This window comes from Eubalaena glacialis, chromosome 15, assembly GCF_028564815.1.
Source record: "Eubalaena glacialis isolate mEubGla1 chromosome 15, mEubGla1.1.hap2.+ XY, whole genome shotgun sequence".
Classification (NCBI taxonomy): Eukaryota; Metazoa; Chordata; class Mammalia; order Artiodactyla; family Balaenidae; genus Eubalaena; species Eubalaena glacialis.
Genome location: NC_083730.1, coordinates 62,232,734 through 62,259,376, shown reverse-complemented (window position 1 = coordinate 62,259,376; position 26,643 = coordinate 62,232,734). Strand labels below are relative to the sequence as shown.

Genomic DNA, 26,643 nt, shown 5'->3' with positions numbered 1-26,643 from the left:
GAAGATGTGGGCATGTAATTCAGCCATGTGCAGGCAAGGATGGCGAGGGAGCGGGAGGGCTTCGGGATGTAGGTGAGAAACTGAGCAGGTGTTCCCCTCTCCCTGTGGCCACTCTATACAGATTTACCCTTGTGCCAGCATCACTCCTCATGTCCCGTTTACTCTGTCCCACCACGGTCCTCCCACCCACATCCGCACCCTGCCCCCAGGAGGGGGGTACTTAATAACCTGAAAATTACTGAGTGCTAGGATTATTCCTAACAGAACTTTCCATCTCAGATTTCTCCCAATAGCGTGTTCCTATTTGTTCCTGCTTTCCTCTCTAGTATTTGCTCTTTTTTTTTTTCCCTTCCTTCTTTTAAAAAAAGCTGATAATGATTTTGGCATTGAAAAGTTTTTACTCCCCCCCTCCTCAGTTTTATTGAGATATAACTGACATATAACATTGTGTAACTTTAGGGTGTATAATGTGATGACTGGATACCTGTATATGTTAGTTTTAAACAGTCGTCTCTGGGGTGTGGAGAAAAGGGAGCCCTCCTACACTGTTGGTGTGAATGTTAAGTTGGTGCAGCCACTATGGAAAACAGTATAGACGTTCCTCCAAAAGCTAAAAATAAGAGTTGCCACATGATCCAGCAATCCAACTCCTGGGCATATATCCAGACAAAACTATAATTCGAAAAGATACATGCACCCCTATGTTCAAGGCAGCATTATTTACAATAGCTAAGACATGGAAACAACCTAAATGTCCATCGACAGATGAATGGATAAAGAAGATGTGGCACATATATACAATGGAATACTACTCAGCCATAAAAAATAATGAAATAATGCTATTTGCAGAACATGGATGCAACTAGAGATTATCATACTAAGTGAAGTAAGTCAGGTAGAGAAAGACAAATACCATACGATATCACTTATATGTGGAATCTAAAATACGACACAAATGAACGTATCTATGAAACAGAAACAGACTCACAGACATAGAGAACAGACTTGTGGTTGCCAAGGGGGAGGGGAGATGGGGGAGTGAAGGAAAGGGAGTTTGGGATTAGCACAGGCAAACTGTTATATATAAAATGGATAAACAACAAGGTCCTACTGTATAGCACAGGGAACTATATTCAATATCCTGTGATAAACCATAATGGAAAAGAATATGAAAAAATATGAATATATATGTATAACTGAATCACTTTGCTGTACAGCAGAGATTAACACAACATTGTAAATCAACTATATTTCAATAAAATAAATTAAAAAAAGAAACAGTCGTCTCTGATCCACTGAATAGCTAGCATGGGAAAAAGAGTTCTTTGAACTGTAATTAATACAACATTTTATTGCAGAGTATAACAACTCTTAATCATCAATTATAACACACTTAAGATGAGTATACACTGTTTCAGTTTGCACTTATAAATCATATTTCTTCAGGAGATGTGAATCGGAACTGATTTTCTGCATACTTTCAAATACGCATCATCTATGGTGTGTTATTGGAAGTCCTAAGGTAGGTATTTTAAAATAGTCCATGAAAAATTGGACTCAGGTTATTTTACGAATTGTTATTTGAGCCTATAACTAATCTCTTTGACATTAACATGTTTAATAAACATTAGAGCAATACTGCATTCAGAAGATTGGATAGAACTAAAGACATCATATCTATTCATTAGGCTTATATTTTCTCAATAATCTAATTTTGTCTTTCATAAGATATTAATGCTTTTGGAAGTCTTGCTCTTAATCCTATTAATTCCTAAGCCAGCCTTTAAAAGTGCAGGAGGAAATATGCAAAGGCAGTCAGTTTCACTGAATTATGAATTAAATCACTAAAGGCAAACCTAAGAATTTCAGGATGGCTAAAATGCAGAACTTCATCTGGAAATATTTTCTGGACTTAAATCAAACCTTTGGGCCCTGGTTTGTGTTTGTTTTCTTGGCTTTGGAGTCTTTTGAACTGCAGTCGTTGGTAATATGCGAGGACACACGTGTCAGCAGAGCAAAGTGTGTCTGTGTATTTGCGTTGAACAAAGCAAAGTGTGTCTGTGTCTGCGTTGAACAAAGACCTGGCCTTCAGAGAAGCAGAGCAGTGGTGGGGCTCTGACTGCTGTAATGAGCCTTGGACAATTAAGCTAAACCCAAGATAATGCAGCATCGGGGGAATAAAACTGAGGCATCATGAGGGCCCCCCAAGAGGAGAAAGAAGCAGAGTTTGAACGTCGAAGGATAGGGAGGTGGTAGAAAATGATTTTAAAAATACTCTAATTCCAGACAAGATGTTTTCCAAGTAGGAGCTAGTCAGGTAGATGCAGTACCAGAAACACGTTCTTAGATTTAAAAAGCCATGTGGCTTTCTAATCCTATTTTTACTGTAAGCATGCTGCTACTTTATCTTCACCAATGACTGTGAACTAATTTTCCTTAATAAGGTAAGAGAAATCCAAGCCCCTTCCTTCTCCCTCCTCACCACACATACACACACACACACACACACACACACACACACATATGCACACACACTCAGTGAAGGTGTGCTCTTTTGAACCAGACTCTTCAAATCAATTAATTCTCTTCAGTTCGGGAAAGACTTTCCAACAGAATTAGGCTGAGGACAGAGGCTGTGAAAGGGGTGAGTCCTACATTTATATACGGTGCCAGAGTATATATCACTGTTCCTGGAAAGGCCCCCAAGGGCTGCCTGCACTGGATCCCAGGACAGCGACCTGCTCCCTGGGCTGGCGGGACGGTGACAGCTGTCACTGCCGTGACACTAGCCGGTCCCTCTACTGCCATCTCATCTCCATGCAAGACGTTGCTGGTTGGCCTACAACTGTTCTAGGTGGACAGCTTCTTCCTGAGATAACCCTCAAAATTATTGGGATTTAACATCAGACTTTATTATAGGAAAAGCCAGGAAAGGTGATGAGGAATGGGGAAGAGAGCCTGGCAGGCCTCTGTTTTCATGGCGTATTTATGCAGAATAAAGAAAAAGGTGAAGAAGTATTTCTCCTCTTTTTATTTAAGGTAGGACATCCCCCCGGTGGCTAAGTCTCACCGCTGGATGGAAGTGGACCCAGGGATGAAACAGCTGGTCCCTTCCTGGCAGCCTCGTGGGCCCCACCGGCTAGGGGAGACGTCGCACAGCCCCCGGTGCCGCGCCCAGGTGGGCGGAGGGGGAGCCCAGGTGCGGGGCGCGTGCTCACCTCGTACTCCTCCTTGAAGCCGTAGCCCTCGGCGCACTTCATCTGCGTGATGTGCTGAAGCAGGTCGGCCACCCGGATGGCAGGGTGCAGCTGCCCCGTCTGGTAGGGCACGTCGGCCGGCTCGCGCTTCTTGTACGTGTGGGGCTGCACCAAGCTGCTGGTGTCACTGGCCATCGTGTGCGTCTCGTCTGGGAAAAGAAGGCCGTGGAAAAAGTGAGGGGAACCAGCAGCTACACCGGGGTCGCCAAGAATCTAAGCAGCTGCTGACATCCCCTCAACCTACGGCTGCCACGATCCCCGTGATGGCTCAGCAAAAAAGAAAAGTTAAGTGTCTAGAGATTTCAGTGGGGTTGGCAATACTAGTAGGGATGTGGCAGGAATCTTTGTTTTTACAAAGCAGTCCAAACGATCTCTTGCTTTCCCAAAGCTAGTTGGTAAGAATCCTTTAGCCTTCGGGGGCTCAAGTTCATCGAAGTTTCGGTCTGAAACTTCATCAAGGCCTGGTGCAAAACCAGTCTTGTGTTCTTCCGAAGATTTGTGAACTAGTTTGTATGATGATGGAAATCAACTCTGTATGAATGTTCTGTGAGCAAAGAAAAAGTGCACAAGATGGGTTGGCTTACAAAGCTAGCAATGAAAACGTGGACATGATACATGAGATCCAAGATAACTGGGGGGGTGGGGGGGGGCGGAGAAAGGAACCTGGTTGGATGAGTCACTTCGCATGCTCCAGGATCAGAAAGCTGGACAGAATACGGTGGGCCAACGCAGCACTCATGGGATGATCTACAGGAGCTAACATGCAGGCCAACGCATAGCAGAACCAGCTGGCTTTGTTCTACAGAGAAGACACCCCCCCCCCATTCCCTCCACACCTTCTCCATGGGGCGGGCGCATGGGGGAACTTACCATTTATAGGCACTTTTAAGAAGATACATATCAGGAGAAAAGAGGAGGAGAAAAAGGAAACAGGGCATAAGCAATAGTACTGCGTGAATAAGTACAGGTAGTTTTTATTTTGTGTTTTAATTTTACAGTTAAGTTTTCTATTCATAGGTGGTCAGAGGGCAAAGCCTCATTTCTCCCATCACCTTAGGATGGAGGTGTTTAATTTAAGCACTCAGTAAGAAAAGGAGGTTAAAATAGTATCATAATTGCTTTTCATCCCCCGTGAACCAAGTAATGACTAAATAAGTCTTAGTTGTACTCCATACATTTTCTCACTTAAATTTCTTGAACAAGTCAACCAAATTGTATTACAAAATTAATGTCAGAATTTGGTCAAATAAGCCTAAAGAGGCTATATTTTAATGGAAGACTCCTAGTAAATTAGATCAATGAACTGCAGAAATCGTAGTTATTAAAAAATGTCTTATGCAGGAAGGTGCTATTAGGTTAAGAGTTCCACATTCTACAGGTTAACTCATTATAATGCTGAATCCCCTCAGCCGTTTTACAACTGAGGGTCTGTCTCATCAAAATATAATGAGAAAGTCGCTTAAAATGAGAACATTAAATCAAAATTGATTTCAGGCATAAAGAGTGAAAACATATAAGAAAAGATAAGTTCAATTAAAAAAATGACCAGATTGTTTATCAATAGGGAATTCAGCTATGGGTTTTTGTTTGTTTGTTTAAACTGAGAAGTTCAGCTCCACAGGAAATTTAGTTCAAGGGCGCTTGGTGAGCTGGGCCTGGCTTTGAAACCTCACTTCTATCTGCATTGCAAAGCACCTGGGATGCATGGTATGAAGGGTGGCACACAGGTGTGTAGCTATGTGCTGCTGCTGAAATGGCACCTGGATCACTACAAGGTGGCTAAAGACACAAAGACAAAATAAAAAAGGTGGTAAGTTGATTTTATGATTTCTTTTTCATTTGGATTTGCTTTGAAATTTAGAAATTCATATGTTCCCATCTATTAGAACAGTTGCAAATAAACCGGGACATTTTCACATCGGATTTGCTTGTAGGCAACTGCCAAGCTCACAATGTGGGGGACGCTCCCTCCTGAAGCCCTGAAGCCCTGGAGCTTTCAGCTGCTCCAGCAGGAAGTTCTGCTCTTCATACTCAAATACATGGAACATTAATTAGTTTCCCCTCTGTGCCTCTCGTTCTCTCAGTTTTGCACCTTTTGGGATGAACGTAATTAAATGCCCTCCACTGTGGACTGACCTTCTAAACTTCCCCAAATGAATCATGTGGGTCATCCATGTGGATCCACTGGCAACCTCACAGTGCTCTGATCCCAGGGCGAGGCATTCTTGGAAGTTTTAAGTCCACAGAGAGGCCATCACTGTCCCCACTGTATGTATCACCCCCACTGCACTATGACATCTTGACCTCACTATTATGTGGTCACGTCTTAAAGCATTTAAACACTACCAGATCATCTAAGAAAAGAACACTATTACCGAGAACATAGCTGCCGACGAGGAAACGGAAGGTTTCTGGTGTGATATCTGTTCTGAAATTGTGTCACTTAAACTAGCAGAAAATCTTGATTCCACCAAAATTAGTGATTCATCAGTTTCCTCTGACCTCTTCAAAAAGAATGATTACTGATAAAATACATCATTTGTCACTAACTTCCTATATTTGTTAAAAATTACCCCCCCGCAATTTTTAATTAAAAATTATGGCTAAGAGGAAATCAGAAATAAAGCTTCTCACTAAAAGTTCCGATGGTTTTCTAAGAACTGAGAATTCATTCTACCTACATTCTTTAACAAACGATCTCGAATTTTCAATGAACCAGCTGAAAAATCTTGAATTGAAATGGATGCTGTTTTTGAGGTAGGCGATGGTACTACGTAGCTATCCATCTATCCATCTATCTATTTATCTATTTTTTTTTGCAAGAAAATGATATAAAGGCACGCTAAAGCTTTATACATTAGGGCTGGGCACCTTAGCCTGTGAGAATAAAAGGCACTACAGGATTTAATTGTGCTAAGCTGTGAGTCACAACAAAACACATCTTCCTGTCTTAGTGTGAATTAAAATAGCACTATTCCCAAAAAGTGCCAGGGTAGATGTACAGCATATCTTCATTGCATGGTTTCAAGTGATAACCTATGTAAAATATGGATTCACCTTCGCACCGAGTGACATGGAAGGGACAGTCCGCAAGCACCGCCATTTGTCACATTGGCATGTTGGTACCAGCTCAACACGGTAACAGTTATTTGTTGATCTGGCTGACTTATTTTTCACAATGTGCATCATTTTTGCTATTTGAATTGTCTGTTCAAGTGACTCTCTCTCTGTAGAGAAGCCTAACCAACTTTAAAAGATGTCATTAGTGTTCGTAATAACAAAGCCCCAACTTTAAAAGATGGTATTTGTTTAATAAGCTTATCTAAATCCTGCTGTGAAATCTGAACATTTTCTTCCCTCTGACAATGCACATCTCAGCCCTCCCCACTCATAGCTCCCCCAAGGTCAGAACATCTACTAGAGGAATTGCGGAATGAATGCCAGGCACACAAAGAAATAGCAAATCTTTGCCTATCAAGAGATTCTGCAAATGTCATCTGCATTTAGATTGCATTGTTCGGGCACCTAAGATTAGCCTGTGCCCCTCACTTTTGAAAAGGATAAAAATGCAGCTTTCTTTCCCGTACAGTCAGGATTAAAAGGTGGCAGCTTTAGTGGGGTTTGTTTATTAGTCCTCAAAATGATGCAAATTCAAAAAGTCTGCTTTAGGTCCATTCTTCAACTTCTGTCTGAGTTCATTTTTCCCTCAAGCAACAAACTTGCTTAATCAAGCCCAGAAAACACCATAAGGGGGGGAAAAAAACCACCCTCTACATAAAAGTCATAACAACTTAAGAGAAAAGAGAAGCACAGGGGGAAAAATTATGTTGCCAAGATATAAACCCTTGTAAAGAGAGTTAGGAAGCAGGACTGGCACAGCTGAGGATGGAGCTCTGGCTGCGACGGATGGTTATACACCTTGAAGTCATTTGTGTTGTGCTCCTTTTCCGTAAGGTTAGTAGTACTGATAGAGAGAGAACATAGCCGGGTACGCTCGGGCTACGGTCTCAAAGGCAACAGCAGCTCATGCTTGTTTGGCTCTATCACGGCCAGGTAATGCCATTTCTCCTCACCCTTCTTATGTTTGGACAAATGGGATTTTTTCTTTAACCTCCGCTGGGAATATTTCCTACTTTCATTGCATTCTGCCCCATGGGGGCTAACATTTTATTTCATTTCCGGTGACATCCGACACATAATAAACCATGTGATTATAAAGTGTCACCTTGTCGTTTTGCTGTTGAGAACATCGGCTCCTTTGAAATTCCACTGTGTGACAGGCATCTGAAATGCCGGGGGTGCCCTGGGTAGCTCTGAGGAGGGGGAGGGGGCCAAATCTTTACTGTGATGATTTTTCTGCATAACATTTGGCATAATTAGAAAAATGCTATTTTTGAAACTGCTGTTTTCAGTGCTTAGCAATAAGTGAAAATAATAAGAAGCTATTTTCACGTTTTTGACTGTCACCACTTTGGACAGACTTTAGGTCTTGCAAGTACACAGCTGAGTGATGACAAACTGTGTTTTTCCTTGGGATCAAAGCTGACTTTTAATTCTGAACCTGGACAGGGAGAGCGCTGGAGCCGGGATCGTTCATTGGAACCTTCTGGTATCATTCCCAACACACACACGGCAAACCCTTCTTATCAATGGAGACTGTTTAGAGAAAGTCTTTTTATTATCTATGCCCACCCCCCCACCCCTCCAGGCCATCCACCACCCCCGTGTCCGGGTTACGATCCTTGCATCAAACTGCCGTCTCCTACAGAGTGGCCACTGACTTTAGAAATTACTCCTGTAATAAACTGTGATAAAGGGAAACGTTCTCACCTAAAATTGCAGTTGGCACAAATGGGTCTGTCATACATCATAAGCAGGTCAATGCAGAGAAAGTAAAAAGAGAAAGAACAGTAAATGACTGATGAAAGGCCCCCCAGTTTTCCCGCAGAAAGCCATAGAAAGCATCGGGTTACAACACTTCAAACACGCTAAGCTCCTAAAGCATCCTGGGCAGCAAAGTGAGCCCTGGGTGATTCTGACTGCTCAGGGTTTATGAAGAGATGAAACAACGGAAAGCTTTGTTACCTGGGTAATAGGAATTAGGTACCGATGTGCTCAGGGTGTTCGTTTTCATGGTAAAGGACGATGGTGAAGACACAGCTGTAAAGAAGAAAAAAGGCATGTCAGCGGGGGTAGAGAAGCAACACCAGAAAATATGGCCCTGAGGTCACTCACGGGGAAACCACACTGGGTAGACTGTTGACCAAAGAAACAACAGAGGTTTACCCGAGTCTATGTGGTAAATACTATCGGTCTCCACTGTCTCTGCGGGGAGTTACTTGTACTTTAGAGGACATGCCCCCTTTCACTGAAAAGATTTTCTGATCCCACAAATGAAGTAAAAAAACCCACAACCACAGCCGCCATTTTGGATTAAGAAATTCATTAATTTCCCTTTTGACTTCTAGCCTTTGCTTGCAGAATTTTACTATCACACTGAACTGCTTTTTACAACTAAGTATGAGAGTGTGTCTACACATGGCTTTTGGAGAATATTCCGAATGTCAATGTTTTTGCAGTTCGCTAAATCCTCACCTTGCTCCTATTTTGGATATTCAGAGAGCTTTTCACGATGCTATGATCTGTTTTATGAAAAATAAAGATGATGCTCCATGTGTACTATATTTAACGTGAAAGCTGCATGCCTACATGTTGTCTTATTAGGCCTTTAAATCCTCGTAAACATGCTTATTTTTCTTTGAAATCTTCCTCTGAAACACTCAAGATGTAACTATAACACCTTCTCTTCCCCCTGTTATTAAGAGGTAGAGTCAATCCCATCCAATTTATCTGATTCCGTTGAAAGTGGATATTTCCTACTTTTAAAGTAGTTTAACTCTCTTCAACATCTTAATTGATTAGTGCTTTAAAAACACTTTAATTCCATTAAAGTGTAAGGATAAACTATTTGAATGTGCTCAAGTGCTCAAGCTGGTTAGATCTAAGTCTAAATTTTAATTCCTCTGATGTGGTTATACGGTTTATTTGATGCTGAGTTCCTGGTTAGAACACTAATACCCACTTACATGGCTGTTTTATGGGAGGCTCTACCAAATCCCTGTGGTTATTGCACGTCATCTTTATCCTGATGACATGTTAATATATTTTCACTCTCTTGGAGCAGTTCCCTTCAGACAATGATTTTACCTGTGTTTATATTTTTCAAGTATAGAATTAGCAAATGACAGAACTAGACAGAACCCAGGCTGCCTGTCAGTTATATTTTTCTAAAATAGAGAAGTATCACATTTATAATGCATGCTTATGATAAGCTGCCAGGAAAAAAGAGAGCAATTGATAAAAACAAGGACAAAAACCCGAGTACCTATAAAACATGCCAGGGTCAGGGAGCATAATGCCTATTACCTGCTGACATTTTTATTTGTTTCGTAAAAATGTGCAAAGCAGATACAAAATAACTATGTTTATTTTCACCTTTAAAAACATATTTTAAACCCTTTGTTTGTATAAGAATTAAACCCATACCCACTATCCATAACTACTTTCCCCCCTTTTAGGTACGACTCCCATTTGCTTTGGTGGACGGATTATTCCTCATTCTTATAAATGTGCTCGGGCTTATTTTTAAATTCTCCAACCTCAGTTTTCTCACCGTCTCATTCCTAAAAACTACTTGCTTCCCAATCCTAAAAGATCTCAAACATATCCAGGCTTGGAGTAGGTCTGGGCTAGAAGCCTAGTGGTCTAATGAACACTTTCCATGAAAACTTCCTTCCCCAGTAACTGCTCTTTTAATTTAAAGGCATTTAGAGAGTATGACGATGACAAAGTTTACCGTTAGGGTCACTGCCCGTGGATGGCACTGGATGAGACCTACCCATTGTTCAGAGAGCGGGAGGTCAGCGGAACGCCTCGTGCCGTGCTTCCTCCATTGGCTTTACCGATGGAAGCATCAAATAACGCCTCCTGGCGGGTGAGCCCCAGAAGCTGTGTCCCCACTGCTGCAGCAGCCCCCTCTACATGGGCAGTTTTGGATTTCCACAGATACATTCATTTTTTAAAAAGTCAATGCCAAATTAAATATCCTGTCCAGAGGCAAATACCTCCTGTTGCTCAAACTTCAAAAGCCTAGAAACTACCAGTGTAGGTTTCTGCTCTTTGGGCAGGCAATTCCAAGTAAATTTATTCGTGAGGAATTTCACCATGAAATAGAAGATTTGGAACAGTAATGGGTTATCATGGAAAGAGAGAGCATGTATCCGCGTGGTCCCGTCCACACTGTTGGTCAAGAAATAACTGCTCTGACAAAAATTCTCATCTTGTCTGTGGTGGGAAGGACTCGCCACCCCCCCCCCCCACACACAAATGCATCCTAAGTTGCGTTATTTTGGCAGTTAAATGCATTACATATCTTTAAATGGAAAATATATTTGCTACAAAAAAGCAGAGAAAATTGTACGAAAAAAAGGGATGGAATTTGTGGTAAACTGAAGTACCCCAGATTCTGCCACCTACACTGAAAATGACATGAAAGGGCAAAGGACAGTGACCACCGTTGAGGAGTGAGTCCTGCCCGCCGGGGTGAGAGCCGTGCCTGCTGAAGTCCCGCACCAGCGGGCCGCGGCTGCACGTGGATAAATAAACGCAGGGCCTCTATCTGGGCTAAGGGGGACAATGGTAGCCACTGTGAACAGAAAGGAACACGCCTTTCCACGAAGCCTTGCTGAATGTAGGGGAAAGGCAGGTGTGGGAGAAGGGTGCTGACCACAGCAGGTGTGATCACAGAGGGTGGGGGGCCGGGGGAGATGCGGATCCCAACAGCCCAGGTGGGTGGTCAGGACAGGGGCGCACACCGTCCGCACTGGGATCAGCCCTCTTGCACCAGAGACCGTGTGTCTGTGATTCTCCCAATCCCCAGCCTTTACTTTATTACTATTGGTGACAGCTGTCCTTTATCCATCCGCAAGCCGTCCAGCATCCTGGTTGCACAGCCAGGGTCGGCAGCAGCCTTTGGGCATGGATTTCACACGTTAAAGAAACCTCTGACCTTGAACCTGTCAGCGCTGTGAACCACATCATTAGGCACAGGCCACGGGATTTACTTTTGGTCCCCGAGAAGATCACCAGGGACACGGCAACTGCACTTTTTGTATTCATACAATCCATGCAATTGTTGGCTTCCTAAAATAACGCCTTGTACCTGGATGGCAGGTGGCGGCATGGAAGGTATTAGCTGAGCTCCGTTTACCCACCTGGTGTGAAACGTAAGCCTTCTGAAGTGGAAATACAATTTAGCTTATTAATTGCCACTAACAGCCCTGTAATAAAGGCAGAACTTGTCAGCTAAACAAATAAACAATTAGCTTGTTACTGCCATTTAGTGAGCTGTTTTATAACAGGCTTCCCCCGTGTGACTGCACACCTGCCTCGCTTACAGACAGGAGCTGCATGACAACGGGGATGGTGAGAAGCAGGTGCCTTCCTCTGGGTGAGGAGGGAAGCCTCCGTGTCACTGCTCTCGGGTCTTTACAGAAACATGGCCGTGGCTGCCCGTGCTGTCTGCTCTGGTCCCGTCACCCCTCCCACATCACCGTTCCTAAGCAACCGTGGCACATGGGGACGTGTCCAGGATCATCTGAAGGGACTGGAGAAACCAACAGGGCCTAAGAATTCTCTGGGAGGTTTTGTTTCCTAACCCCCGGCACCACGTGGAACCCCGGAAACCCGAGAGCCGCCCTGAAGGCAGGCGCCGCGCAGCACTCACATCTCCCGTTGAGGTTGTGCGTGTCCATGAAGGAGAAGGCCTCGTCGCAGCTGGTGCCCTGCTCTGCGTAGCTCTTGTCCATGGAGCTCACCATCACCGTCATCTCCTGCCGCGTGCTGCTCATCGTCTCCTTCCGCTTCCTGGCCAGTTTCCTTGGGACAGAGAGTTCATTATGCAGACACGCGTGAGGATGGAAAAGGTGCACTGACCAACGCTCGGGAATCACTTGTATGGAATTAATGGTATTCATCCATAACAGTGTCTCACGATGCCTTCTAGATGGCAGGTTCTCTGCCAGCTGCAGACATGCAGAGGAGACCCATCTCCTGCCTGTCCTCAGAAAAACCCCCTCAGGCCAAAAGGCACACGAAAAGATGCTCAACATCGCTAATTAGTAGAGAAATGCAAATCAAAACTACAACGAGGTATCACCTCAAACCGGTCGGAATGGCCATCATCAAAAAATCTACAAACAATAAATGCTGGAGAGGGTGTGGAGAAAAGGGAACCCTCCTACACCACTGTTGGGAATGTAAGTTGATGCAGCCACTATGGAGAACAATATGGAGGTTCCTTAAAAAACTAAAAATAGAGCTACTATATGATCCAGCAAACCCACTCCTGGGCAGATATCCAGACAAAAGCATAATTCAAAAAGATACATGTATCCCAGTGTTCATAGCAGCGCTGTTTATAATAGCCAAGAAATGGAAGCAACCTAAGTGTCCATCGACAGAGGAATGGATAAAGAAAATGTGATACATATATACAATGGAATACTACTCAGCCATTAAAAAAAAGAATGAAATAATTCCATTTGCAGCAACATGGATGGACCTAGAGTTTATCATACTAAGTGAACTAAGTCAGATAGAGAAAGACAAATATCATATAATATCACTTATATGTGGAGTCTAAAAAAAATGATACAAATGAACTTAGTTACAAAACAGACAACACACAGTTCAGATAATATACACATTACTATATATTAAAGAAAGAAAGAAAGAATACCAATGAACTTATAAAACAGACTCAGTTCAGATATACAAACTACTATATGTAAAATAAACAACAAACTGTATAGCATAGGGAAATATACCCAATATTTTGCAATAACCTATATGGGAAAAGAATCTGAAAAAGTATATATATATATTTGAATCACTTGGATGTACATCTGAAACTAACAACACTGTAAATCAACCATACTTCAATTAAAAAAAAACCCCTCAGTCATGTTAGGAATGTACAGCCTAAACATTACCTTACACTTCTCCTACTATGAGCTAAAGTAAAAGGGCCAATGACCCTACAACGCAGTACAATGCAGTCATAATATACTTACTGATAGGCTTCTACAGTTACTAACTTTTCACTAAATTATTCCTGACATGCCATATTCAGGGTCCAAGAGTAGATCCCCCTAGTAGATATTCATCATACAAAACCGAAATAATCCAAGCAATGAATCTAAGGGGCGCCCTGCAGAACCAAAGAACAACCCAGGCGAGGTATGAAGACAGCATCGCTGGAGTGTGTGTGGGAAGGGAGGAGGCTGTGAGGCAGCCTGCACGGACGGAGGCCTCTGGGGCATCTGCCGAATCTCAGATGGCTGTGACACTGGACCGAACCCCAAATGAACCCAAAGTAGTTCCCCATCAAGGCTGGTCAACAGGGCAGAAGGCAAAAAAAAGTCAAGTTGTCGGCTTCCCTGCCAAGTTTTGCAGAGGAGTGAGTCCTCAGGCTCCCTCCCTGGGTGAACGAGATGCAAAAAGGCCCTGGAAGGCAGAGAGAGTTCCAGTTCTTTTGGAGACAGAGTTTAACCCTGGCCTTTCTATCATGCTCATTAACCACCAGAAGCTCATAATCTTAAGTTACAGAGACCTGGACAAAACCCATAAAAACCTAAGGGAAACTGACATTCGAATACACAGATAAAACACATTTTTATAGCTCTTACTACCGGAGGTTGTTTGATGCACCCAGGACAGACAAGAATAGAATTAGAGATGCTTAAGAAGAAGGTATAAAGCAAGAAGCTTTAAGAAGACGAGAGCACCGTAATACTAAAAATATAATGTCCTAAATATTCTAATTTTGCTTAAGCGCTTAGCATGTACACAAGAAAATGGCAGCTATTTCTAGTAAATCATCTTGACTCTGATTAACCTAGGACACAGCAGAATTTAAAATGAGCTGCATAATCAAAATCACCCCCATATTAGGTGATTACTAATGCAGTGTAAGACACTGACAACATTAGACCATATGGATAAACTTTATTTTCATTTCCAAATGCCACATAATCCAAATGCTTTCTTGCCTGTAGTTATAATAATCTTTTGATTTCATACTTGGAAGGCAGAAGGGTTTCATTAATAAGTTGCCCCTTTTTTATTGCCAAAAGTTGTTGGAAAAAAAAGATACATTTTTAAACAGAAAAATGAAAATGATCTATAACTTCTGTGACAGTGTTGAAGTTGTAAAGACGGGAATGTATAATAAAACTGGAGCAGCCACTGTGGAGAACAGTATGGAGGCTCCTTAAAAAACTAAAAACAGAGCTACCATATGATCCAGCGATCCCACTCCTGGGCACACATCTGGAGAAAACTATAATTCAAAAAGATACATGCACCCCAGTGTTCATAGCAGCACTATTCACAATAGCCAAGACATGGAAGCAACCTAAGTGTCCACTGACAGATGAATGGATAAAGATGTCGTACATATATACAGTGGAATATTACTCAGCCATAAAAAAGAATGAAATAATGCCATTTGCAGCAGCATGGATGGACCTCAAGATTGTAACACTAAGTGAAGTAAGCTAGACAGAGAAAGACAAATATCATATGATATCACTTATATGCGGGATCTAAAAAAATGATACAAATGAACTCATTTACAAAACAGAAATAGACTCACATACATAGAAAACAAACTTATGGTTACCAAAGGGGAAGAGAGGGAGGGATAAATTAGGAGTTTGGGATTAACAGATAGACACTACTATATATAAAATAGATAACCAACAAGGACCTACTGTACAGCACAGGGAACAATACTCAATATCTTATAATAACCTATAAGGGAAAAGAATCTGAAAAAGAATATATATTCTTATATATATTCATATATATATATAATACATATATATAAAAAACTGAATTGCTTTGCTGTACACCTGAAACTAACAAAGCATTGTAAGTCAACTATATTTCAATAAAAATTTTAAAAATATGCATTTACAAAAAAAAGTTGTAAAGGTTTTGAAAAGGAAGCTGGCATGGCTCCTCTGGGTGCCAGCATGCAGATGCTGGTCATCTTCTCCAGAGCCCCCTTTTTTCCAGCCAATCACGCTAGTCTAAGAGGCAGAGTCTAGGCTTGGATGTTCTCCACAGGTGTTCTGGATAGAGGTAGCACTGGCTCCAGACCCACAGCTGCAGTTACAACAGTACATTTGCTCTCCACTTCTATGTCTGCCAGCTCACTGGGAAAGCATTCTTAAGCCAGGTCTTCCCAGGAGCACTAAAGTGGAGGACCGAGATAATTAGCGCCATCATTCAGGCAAAACATCCCCCCTTTGCTGGAATTTCTTTAATTCGCTTTGGACTGAGTTATGCGGATAATTGCCTCAATATTTTCTTTTGTTTTGCCTATGAAGAGAGACGTAGTCAAGTTCGCCAGACTTCCCTCTTTGTCTTCTCTTGCTTGTGTTTCTCTAATCCTTACAGGTTAGGAAATGACAGTGAAAGTGCTTCTTACTGCTGGTGGGAGGTGGTGGTGGAGGGGGGATGTGTGCTCCAATAAAAGCCAAGCTTGTACTGGAAAGATCTTTCTCCTCTCTAATCCTCCGTGTGTGAACTAATTTCAGTGATGTCACGCTACACACTCCACTGCTGATCTTCCTTAAGCACAAAAGAAGCCCATTAAGGACTCATGAGAACCTGCTCAAATCCAGCAGAGGTCCACTTGGAGACCCACAGCTTTAAGCTCATGTCCGTTAACCATATACTCTGTGTCCGTGAACCTTCAAAACATGGCTCCCACGTCCTCAGCAAGCCTTCCTGCATTAACCTCACCCTTTGACCACAGACACAAATGTCTCACTGGGGGCCAGGCAGGTACTGCAAGGGAGTGAAGGAGGTCTAAGGCAATAAGGAGTGGTGGGCACTGGAGAAACGGAAAGGGAGAGAGCCTCTCAGCTCCAGAGGGTGGATGCCCCATAAGGGTCCCAGACATTGTAAATTGCAGGAGAAACCAGAAATCCAGATTTTATAGGAACTATCTGAATTCTAAGTATTGTCAAATAATTCAAATTAAAAATTTAAAAGACTATGTGGCCCAAACAAAGCATGTTTGTGGACACTTCTGCTCTCCACTAATACAGCACTTAGAAACGTAATTGTGTTGGAAGGGAAGGGAGTGGAAACTGACATATAATACATAACTACTGTATGGCAGTGCTCTGCAAGTGTTCTCTCATTTAATCCTAGTAACCTGGTAAGAGCTATTCTTACTTCCTATTTTATAGATGGAGGAACTGAGTCTCAAGGACTTAAGTAAATTGTCCAAATGGTGGAGCTGGAATTGCACCCCAGATCTCTCTTGACCCCAAAGGTACCCATTCTAGAACAATGTGCTGTGTCTAGTAAAGTATTTCATTCATTTACATTTCCTTACAAGTTACATTATAATTATCACCAAGTTGCTTTCAAACGTGAATACTCTATCACCTCATAACTAAATATTATGAATTGAAAAAAGTAGGATTAATTTACTAGCACCTAGCCAACACTTTACACAAAGCAGGTGGTATTAAATATGCTTGTTAATTGAATTAACAATTGTCACACAAAAGCATTAGAAAAGACAGTTTTTCTGCAACCTCCTAATCAAAAGTAGCTTGCTTGGTCACGGAGGTTTTGAGTCATTGCTTGGGATTTTTGATTTGTCCTCATGCACAGCTAAATGCGAGTCCATAATTACAGATGGTTGAGGAAGGTTAGATTTAGAATTGAGAGCTGGGAATGAGTGTGGATAAATTGAAATTTATTCTCTTTCTCTTCTTCTACTATCTATTTCTCTTTTGGACTTTGTGTTTCAGATCTGTATTTTATATTTTAAAGAAAACTTTAAAAACTGTCAGAAAAACATTGTGAACTTAATGAAATAGTGTTTTGTGCAGGAAAACTCCTGAAGTGGAGGCAATTTTCTTTGCAATCTTATCTAAAGACACAAGTAAATTTATTTTCCATTTTGATTTTTAAACAAGTGGTTTGCCTGAGATATTTCAGTCTCAAATCTCTGAATTTGGATTGCATGAATCTCAAAGACCCTTAGTAACAACAACAACTAAAAATGTTCCTACCAACACCTAAAAATGGAGCATAAAAAATTAGAGAGAGGACTTTCGGTTTATGGTCAGGCATGTAAGGAGCTTGGAGGTCATCACTCTGTCCTAACAACAAGTAAAAAGCTGAAGAGACGGAAAATCAACAACTCCTTCTAACTTGTCAGATAACTGAGGTCACAGGGCAAACCAGTGCCCCCCAAATTACAGAGACAAACAGGCAGATACAGAGAATCACAACTCACCAGAGCAGAAACCCATGAGCAGAAATCTGTGTGAGAATCATCACTGGGGTAGAAAAACCTAAACTAGAATTGAATTATTGGAGGGTCAGTGTGGACAAGTCTGAGACTTAAAAACTCCAAGGGCGTCCAGACTTAGGGGTACCCCCACACCTTTTTGAATTTTGTCTCCAGGAACCCTACCTCATTCTCAAAGTAAAGGCTGGAGGAAAAAATTGGGCTTCCAGCAGGAGGAGGGGGAAAGTAGACATTTTGAAATACACCTAGAGCATTCTGTGCTTTTTAAAAGGGCTTGCCCTTAAGAATACTATTTTACTAGATGGTTGAGGAAGGGGGAACCTGTTGGGGGAAGGAAAATATCCAAATCCAGCTGTGTCCAGCCATCCTGTCCACCCAAGGTGGGGGCACTGAAGCACCTGTGCAGGTCACAGCTCAGGGACACAAGTTCACTAACAGGTTGAGACCCAATCATAGGTCACCTCCTCTCCCCTAACACCTTATTATCACATTACTAAAGACCTATTTGCAGAAGTCTTTTTTCCCTGGTACATCAAGTCTGGACATCAATAAAAAATTACAATGCATACTAAAAGGCAAAAAACACAGTTTAGAGACAGAGGAAGCATTGGAATAAGGCTCATATGGGAGGGATGTTGGCATTATCAGACTGGGAATTTAAAATAACTATGAGTCATAGGCTAAAGGTTCTAACAGAAAAAGTAGACAACATGCAAGAATAGATGGAAAACAAAAGCAGAGAGATGAAAAATTCTAAGAATCAGAAAGAAATGCTAGAGATAAAAAAAAAAAAACTGCAACAAAAACAAAGGATGCCTTTCATGGGCACATTAGGAGAATGGACATGGCTGAGGAATGTTTCTCTGAGCCAGAGGATATGACAATAGAAACTTCCAAAACAGAAAAGCAAAGGGAAAAAAAGGCTGTAAAACAAGATAACAGGATATCCTGAAACTTTGGGACAACTAAAAAAGGTGTAACATGTGTATAGTGAGAAACCAGAAGGAGAAAGGAAGAAAGAGAAGTCACTATTTCTATTATCCAAAGAAACAGTGACTGAGACTTTCCCCCAGTTAATGTCAGACAACAAAACAAAGACCTGAGAAGCTGAAAAAATACCAAGAAGGATAAATACCAGCAATTCTACACCTAGCGTATTCAAACTTCAGAAAGTCAAAGATAAAGAAAAAATGTTGAAACAAGCCCAAGGGGAAAACTAAATCCTAGTTATAGAGTAGCAAAGATAAGAATTATACCTGACTTCTTCTCAGAAACCATGCAAGCAAAAAGACAGTGGAGTGAAATATTTAAACTGTTGAGAGAAAAATACCACCAACTTAGAATTCTGTACCCTGTGAAATTAGCCTTCAAAACTGAAGGAAAAATAAACTTTCTCAGGCAAAAATTGAGGAAATCCTGTGATAAACCATAATGGAAAAGAATATATATAAAAAAGAATGTATATATATGTATAACTGAATCAGTTTACTGTACAGCAGAAATCAACACAATAGTGTAAATCAACTATACTTCAATAAAAAATAAATAAAAAAAAGAAATAGAGGAAATTTGTGGCCAGTAGACCTGCCTTGCAAGAAATTTTAAAAGAAGTTCTTCAGAAAGAAGGAAAATGACATAGGTCAGAAGGAGATCTACATAAAGAAGAGGATTACAGAAGGAATAAATGAAAGTGAAATAAAAACTTTTATTTTGCTTATTCTTAATTGATCTAACAAATAACAGTTTGTTCAAAATAATAACAGCGACAATATTGTTGATGGTTATAGTTTATGTATGAGTGAAGTGAATGATAGAATGAATCAAGGGACATGGCGGAGGAATTAGGCATATTTCATTATTCTAAAGTACTTACACTAACTGTGATGCAGTATAGTGTTATTTGCAAGTGGACTTGATTTGGTTGTAAATGTTTATTGCTAACTTAGGCAAGACCCGACTAATCTGTTGTTAGAAGAAAACCATTTTAAAAATAAAGATACATGTAGATTAAAAGTAAAGGGATGCAGGGACCTCCCTAGTGATGCAGTGGTTAAGGCTCTGAGCTCCCAATGCAGGGGACCCAGCTTCGATCCCTGGTCAGGGAACTAGAGCCCACATGCATGCCACAACTGCGAGTTCGCATGCCACAACTAAGGAGCACACGTGCTGCAACTAAGACCCGGTGCAACCAAATAAATAAATAAAATAAATAAATAAATAAATATTAAAAGAAAGAAAACAGTGTTTGCTTTAAAAAAAGAAAAAGTAAAGGGATGGAGAAAGTTATAACCTGTTAACAGTAATCAAAATAAAGCAGGAGTAGCTTTTTAAATTTCAGACAAAGCAAATGTCAAAGCAAGGAAAGTTATCTGGGGTAAGAAGGGCATTAGGTAATGATAAAGGGGTCAATTCTCAAGAAGACATAACAATCCTTAATGTGTATGTGCCCAAAAACAGAGCATCAAACTATGTGAAAAAAAAAACAACCAGATAGAACTGCAAGAAGAAATAGATGATTTCACTACTATCATCGGAGACTTCAACACCCCTCGACCAGAAATGGACAGATTCATAAGGCAGATAATGAGGAAGGACATAGCTGAACTCAACAGCATCATCAATCAACCTGATATATCAATAACTGACATCTATAGAATACTTCATCTGACAATACTGGAACACATATTCAAGTTCACAGAGAATATTCACAAAGATAGAGCTCATTCTGGGCTATAAAACACACCTTAATAAGTTCAAAATAATAGAAACCAAATGATCCAGCAATCATGCTCCTTGGTATTTACCCAAAGGAGCTGAAAACTTTTGTCCGCATAAAAATGGTACACTGATGTTTATAAAAGCTATATTCATAATTGCCAAAACTTGGAAGTGACCAAGATGTCCTTCAATAGATGAATGGATAAATGAACTGTGGTCCATCCAGACAATGAAATATTATCCAGCACTGAAAAGAAATGAGCAATCGAGCTATAAAAGACATGGGGGAAACATAAATGCATATCACCAAGTGAAGAAGCCAATCTGCAAAGGCTCCCTGCTGTATGATTCCAACTGCATGACATTCTGGAAAAGACAAAACTATGGAGACAATAAAAAGATCAGTGTTTGCCTGGGATAAACCATAATGGAAAGAATATAAAAAATGAATGTATGTGTGTGCATAACTGAGCCACTTTGCTGTACAGCAGAAATTAGCACAACACTGTAAATCAACTATACTTCAATTAAAAACAAAAGATCAGAGTTTTCCAGGCAGGGAGGGAGGAATGACTAAGCAGAGCACAGAGGATTTTTAGGGCAGTATGATATTATAATGGTGGGTATGTGTCATTATTCAGTTGTTAAAAACTATGGTACATATGACACCGAGTGGACCCTAACGTAAACTATGTACTTCAGGTGACAATGACGTGTCATCAGTTTTAACAAATGTACAATTCTTGTCCAGTATATTGACAGAGGGGGAAGCTGTGTGTGGGGGGCAGAGGGTATATGGGAACTCTCTGTTCTTTTGCTGTACCTCTTGCTTGATTTTGCTGTAAACCTAAAACTGCTCTAAAAAATCAAGTCTATTAAAAAAACCCTGCAATACTGCCTGGAAAAAAAATTAAGAGAGAGAAAAAAGATAGTTAGAGCCCTAAATTTTCCAACTAGAACAAAAGAGGAGAAAGAAAGAAATGTGGGATGAATTCAAATTAAAAGGATGGCCCTTCATGCTTATTCTATTCCAACATTTCTTTTGTATTTCTTTCCTGGCATAAAAATAAAAAACAAGGAACGAGGGTAAGGGAATTGGAAGAAAACTCCTTGGCAAGTTATTAACTATGTGACAGGCATGACTTAGAGCCAGTAAAGAAAACACGGTGAAGAATGATGTCTTCAGCATCGTGTCCTACGGGAGGAAGAGCCACAGGACAGTGACCACCAGTTAGGAGACCCAAGTGCAGCACGGTTGGGAGGAAAGCAGAAATAACTCCTCCTCTTCTTTTCCTCCCTGAATCTGAACTGAGTGGCAGTTGTCAGAGGATCAGGGTGGAAGGGCATGTTTGCCATGTGCACCAAGCAGATTCAAGGGGAAGGAATCCAAAGGTCAACCTCAATTTGGACCCTAGTCAAGCTCCTGGTTTATTGCAACTCAGGGTTATAGGACACAGTTCCCCAACGAGCCCGAATGGCCCCACTCCCAACCTTAATAGAGACCCTGCCATGTTGGGTTACGCCAACAAAGATCATGACCAACAAAGGACTTGGTAACACTGACCTGAAGATCAGTGGTTGGCTATAAAAAAGGTATCTTCATTCTTAAGTGGTCTGTCGTTTAAAACTCTACAGGGAAGGCAAAACTTGAGGATTTGCAAATTGCATATAGACATAAGAAGGAAAAGGCAAATGGCTTTCTGGTCCTGGCTTCTACAATTAAGTGTGTGCTTCGACTTAGTTAAGGACTGGTGCAGAAGCTGGAACGGAGAAGAAGTATTTAATTTTTTCTCACAGTAGGGATGAAGTAGATACTGGTTGAGTCAAAGAATGCATACATTATACCAAATTGCCAAGATACAGCTGAATAAACCTCAGTGAACAGGGGGCTGTCCCCGTAAAGATGGATCTGTGAGAACTACCAGATGATGTTGTTTTTAAAGGCAAAATTTTAAGGAAAAGGAAAAGAAAATGATCTGACATTTTAAATACTTTCAACGCAGAAGAACTGGCACTGTAACAGTTAATAGAAAAACCATGAGGATAATAATTACAAAAACTTATGTAGGACTTGAGATAAACTGGGCACATTACATTCATTAACTCTTAATTCTCACAACAGCCCAGTGAGGAGATTACTATTGTTATCCCAATCCTAGAGAGAGGGAAACTGAGGCATAGTGTTGTTAAGTTTCCCAAGACCATATGGCCAGACAACTCTAGACCTCTGGCATCGTTTCCTGTGTTGAGATAAAACCATCTCCATGAGACTGTTATTAGCATCACTAAGCAAACTTTATTGGTTGCTTAAATCTGGACACAGAAAATAAAGGCTAGTTTTCTTTGCCAGCTGGGACTTTGTGGCTGACGACCAACGTAAGAGTGTTCTTCTAACTTCGCTGCTCACTGTATCATCACCTAAGAAACCACTGCATCCATGTCTTGCAGACACAGCGCTATGGACACACTCATTCCCCACCCAGCTGCCTTCGGGTTCTCACTGACTAGTGAACATGGCGCGTGTTAATCACAAAGAATAGAGTTTCACGTTGAGACAAGTCAGGGTTTTGATCTTGGTTGGGTCTCTTTTTCAGAGTTTACCTCTTGACCCTGTGATGAGATGAACTTATAGGCTGGAGTGACCTCAGGCAGACTGGAACGGGGCCTTCGACACTGGCCTTCCTCCCCTGCAACTGAGAAGTGGGGGCCGATTTTGTTAACATATTACTTAAGGCTACAGCTTTATGTTGGGTTACCTAGAGGCAAAGATGCCCTAGAATGCTCCACTGACCAGTCAGGGTGTCTGCAAGGAACACACACCAGCCAAGAGAAGCGAAGATCCCTGTGGACCTCTTAGGCTAGTAGCTGTCAGGATCTCTCTTTGTACCCATGTACACATACCATAACCATGAGTATTTCATGTTGAAGAGGCTCAAATAACAGAGTCATATTATACAAATTTAATGAAAAATTAGTCTCTCTCAAACTTAGAAGTTGTAAAGGAAATATCTGGAAAAGGTTGACTTTCTTTGAAAACAAGTTGAAATTACATGTATTACAATCCAGGATCACTTCAAAATCATGATGTGTGTATCTTTTGTATGACTCTGATGATGACAGTTATTATTATAAATTACAATAAATAAAGGGATTGGGAACGTGTTATTTATTGCAAGAAAATTCATGGACTCATATGTTAAATTAACATGTGGGAACAAAATAATTCCAATATCCTATGTTTTATTTTTGGAATTAACAGAATTAAGAATAGAATCTGTTATTTTCTGGAGGGAGTCCAAGTACCTAAAGCTTTTTAACCGTAGAGTGTTCGACTGATAAAACTTTTCCTCACCCTTGAGTTTCAAAGGAACCTCTGGTTGGAAAACATTATCCGGATATGGTTGGGGAACATTGTTTTTATTCTCAGCCCACAGGTATCTCACTATGTTTCTTGGCAAATGTTAGCATCAGCTGCATGAGGGCAAGGCTTCTGCCTCTTTTGTTTGCTGTATATGCCCTGTCCTAGAACTGTACTGGCCTGTGGTAAGCATTCAACAAATATTTCTATTTGTTCTTATTCTGATTATCTGATTAATCATAATATTATTTCCTAATTATAAAAATATGGGATGAACATATTTGTGAGAGGGAGAGACAAAGACAGAGAGAGACAGACAGAGAGACAGTGACTGACGCACAGCTAATGAAGCTAAAGGTCTCTGGGTCAGTACTTGGAATTGACATGCACTTCTCAGGGCTCAATCCTATAGCTTTTCAGTTTGTGGAAAGAATGAAAAGGACCCTGCCAGTTTGAAAACACAAAACATGGATGTAGATGTACTTTTCTAAGTGATAAAAGAGGAATTGAAAAAAAAAAACCCCACAACTCTTTTTTTGGGTAACTTGAACTTAACATTATCCCTATAACAGCCTTGGAGGAAAAGCTGTTGGGTCAATCCTGAAATGCACTTAATTATCACTCTCCCCCATTTTTCCTATCTGCTCGGGCATCTTCCCCACCTCCCTGGTTACCTTTCCTACCAAAGAGAAATTCCTTGAGAGCCCAACTTTTCCCCATACCCTCCCGCATTTTCTATCTGGCCCGTAGGGTGAGAGTGCCTGTTTTATAACCATCTGGTGATGTTTTAAGCTGGCCTCCTCCAAAAACAGGCTGCAGCAAGGATCAACAAACACACACACTCTGCTCTCCTGACACACACATCTTCCGCTCGGGAGTAACTCACAGCTCATACGAGCGCCTACTGTAATTCCCCAGACCAGCCTAAGATTTTGAAACATTAAAAAAAGCCAGTACTAAAAATAACAGATGCAGTATCTGTCAATCTTAGTAATATTTTGTTTAGTCTTATTTCTCGCATCAGGGCAATATGAATCCACAGGGGCTAGAACCAGCGATGGCACAGAAAATAGGAAATGGGTAAAATCCACAACGGAGCAAAATAGGAATAAAGCGACATTAGTGCTAGCGGCTCCCCGCTCACAGTCAGCTTATGTGGCTGAATTCTGTGTGTGCACATTATCTTGAGATTTAATGGTTTCAAAAATGTCACTCTGCCGCAAGACTAAATTGGTACACTGTTGATCCTCCATCAGACTATAAATACGAGTGAGAGAGGAATTTTTAATGCGTGTCATATCGGAATAGTACCTCTAGTTTCCCCTTGACGAAGTTTGTTAAGCTCACGAAAAAATTGGAATGCTTGTCTATGAAAAACAGAGCAAGCCATTGGTGTCAACACGCAGGGAAATCAGAGTCCAATGAACAAGAAAACTGTGTGTTCTGTTTCCGAATTAACCAGGGACATTATCATAAAATCCAGGTGACCCCTTGGATATGCAGAACTAAGTATCCAAGAAGCTCATAAACATATAGGATGAAAAATTTTCACAAAATCGTTCTATTCCAAGTGTAAAATACGGCTGCTGGTTAATTTATTCAGGGGCAAATACAACCCATTTCTTTTGGGGCTCTAGCAACATGTGTGGAACACAGCAACTGAGAGAGATTGCTGCAGAAGCACCAGCTTTAATATTTCATTACTTACAGGCATCCCTATGGTCATCTGACTGGCCATTGGGCCTTTCTAAAAATCCATTTATCTACCAACCACTCTTCCCAATCCAGGCCTATGGTTTCTCAACTTATTCTAAACTGTGGTCACTTTATTGACAAAAATATTCTTTTCCCCATGGAAAGATACAAAAATCACACTTAAAACTTTTTACCTCTGATTCTGAATTTGTAAGTTTCTCTTTTTTACAGATAAAGGCAAAGCAAACTACATTTATTTTAGTACTTTGGTACACTGGTAGCAAACGGTTCTTACTTGTTATTAGAAATGTGAAAAGCAAATAATCTTGCCTTTATATGCTATTTACTTATTATGTATGTGTGTATGCGGCAGCAGGGGTTGATGGGAGACAGAGGAATTTTTTTTCAAAATGAAATCTCAAAAGTAACACCAAAGTTGTACTAAATTATCATATTTAGCAAGGTGTGTTTTCCCACATACTCACCAACACTTGATATCAGTTAAAAATGTTTGCCAATCTGATGGGTAAAACAATGGCATCTCATATTGTGTAGATTTGCATATATCTGATTATGTGTGAGGTTGAATATATTTTCAAATGTCACTTAGCCATACACTGGTATTCTGTAAGTTGCCTATGTATATTTTATATCCATTTGTACATTTGGGTTTGTCTTTTCTTATTGATGTCTAGATATTTTTTTACAGTTAGGCCACTAGTGCTTCGACATATAAATATTAAGAATATTTTCTTCTATAGCTTGTTTTAAAATTTTGTTTATGGTGTCCTTTGGTATACAAAAGTTTATGATTATGTCCATGATGGTTTTAGGGCATTCCCTACCCTGAGGTTACAAAGATATTCTCCTATACTTTATTATACCTGGTGCTCTTTCTCTTCCTAGTGACAAAGGGGATGAATTAGATGCTGGCTTGTCAGGTACGGCAAAAAGATAAGCAGACAAGAGGGTTCAAGATGGTGGTGAAAGTTGCTGACATAGGTCTAGAAGCAACTAGGTTCAATGAACACCCCTGAAGCCAGAATGTATTCTCTAAGTGCCACTGCCTACTAAAACCCCCAAGATTTCTTGCAGAAATGGCTGATTCCAGTCATGGGGCAGACAATGAATAAGATTAACTGAGACCATCCTGTTGGACCAGAAAGCAGGGAAGCTCCAAAGATTTCTGGAGTCATGTTGAAAGAACACAA

The 26,643-nt window shown here is 40.9% G+C and overlaps 1 protein-coding gene across 2 annotated transcripts in view; it reads right to left on the bottom strand.

Annotated features, from left to right (window-relative positions):
- The window catches only part of PTPRM (protein tyrosine phosphatase receptor type M), a 761,903-nt gene that overhangs the window by 148,685 nt on the left and 586,575 nt on the right, over positions 1 to 26,643 (bottom strand). For both annotated transcript variants that reach the window (XM_061169712.1, XM_061169711.1), the window contains 3 exons: positions 12,043 to 12,194; positions 8,343 to 8,417; positions 3,219 to 3,406 (listed from right to left, as the gene is read on the bottom strand). In XM_061169712.1, the coding sequence (XP_061025695.1) occupies positions 3,219 to 3,406; positions 8,343 to 8,417; positions 12,043 to 12,194 (415 nt within the window). The remainder of the gene's footprint in view (positions 1 to 3,218; positions 3,407 to 8,342; positions 8,418 to 12,042; positions 12,195 to 26,643) is intronic.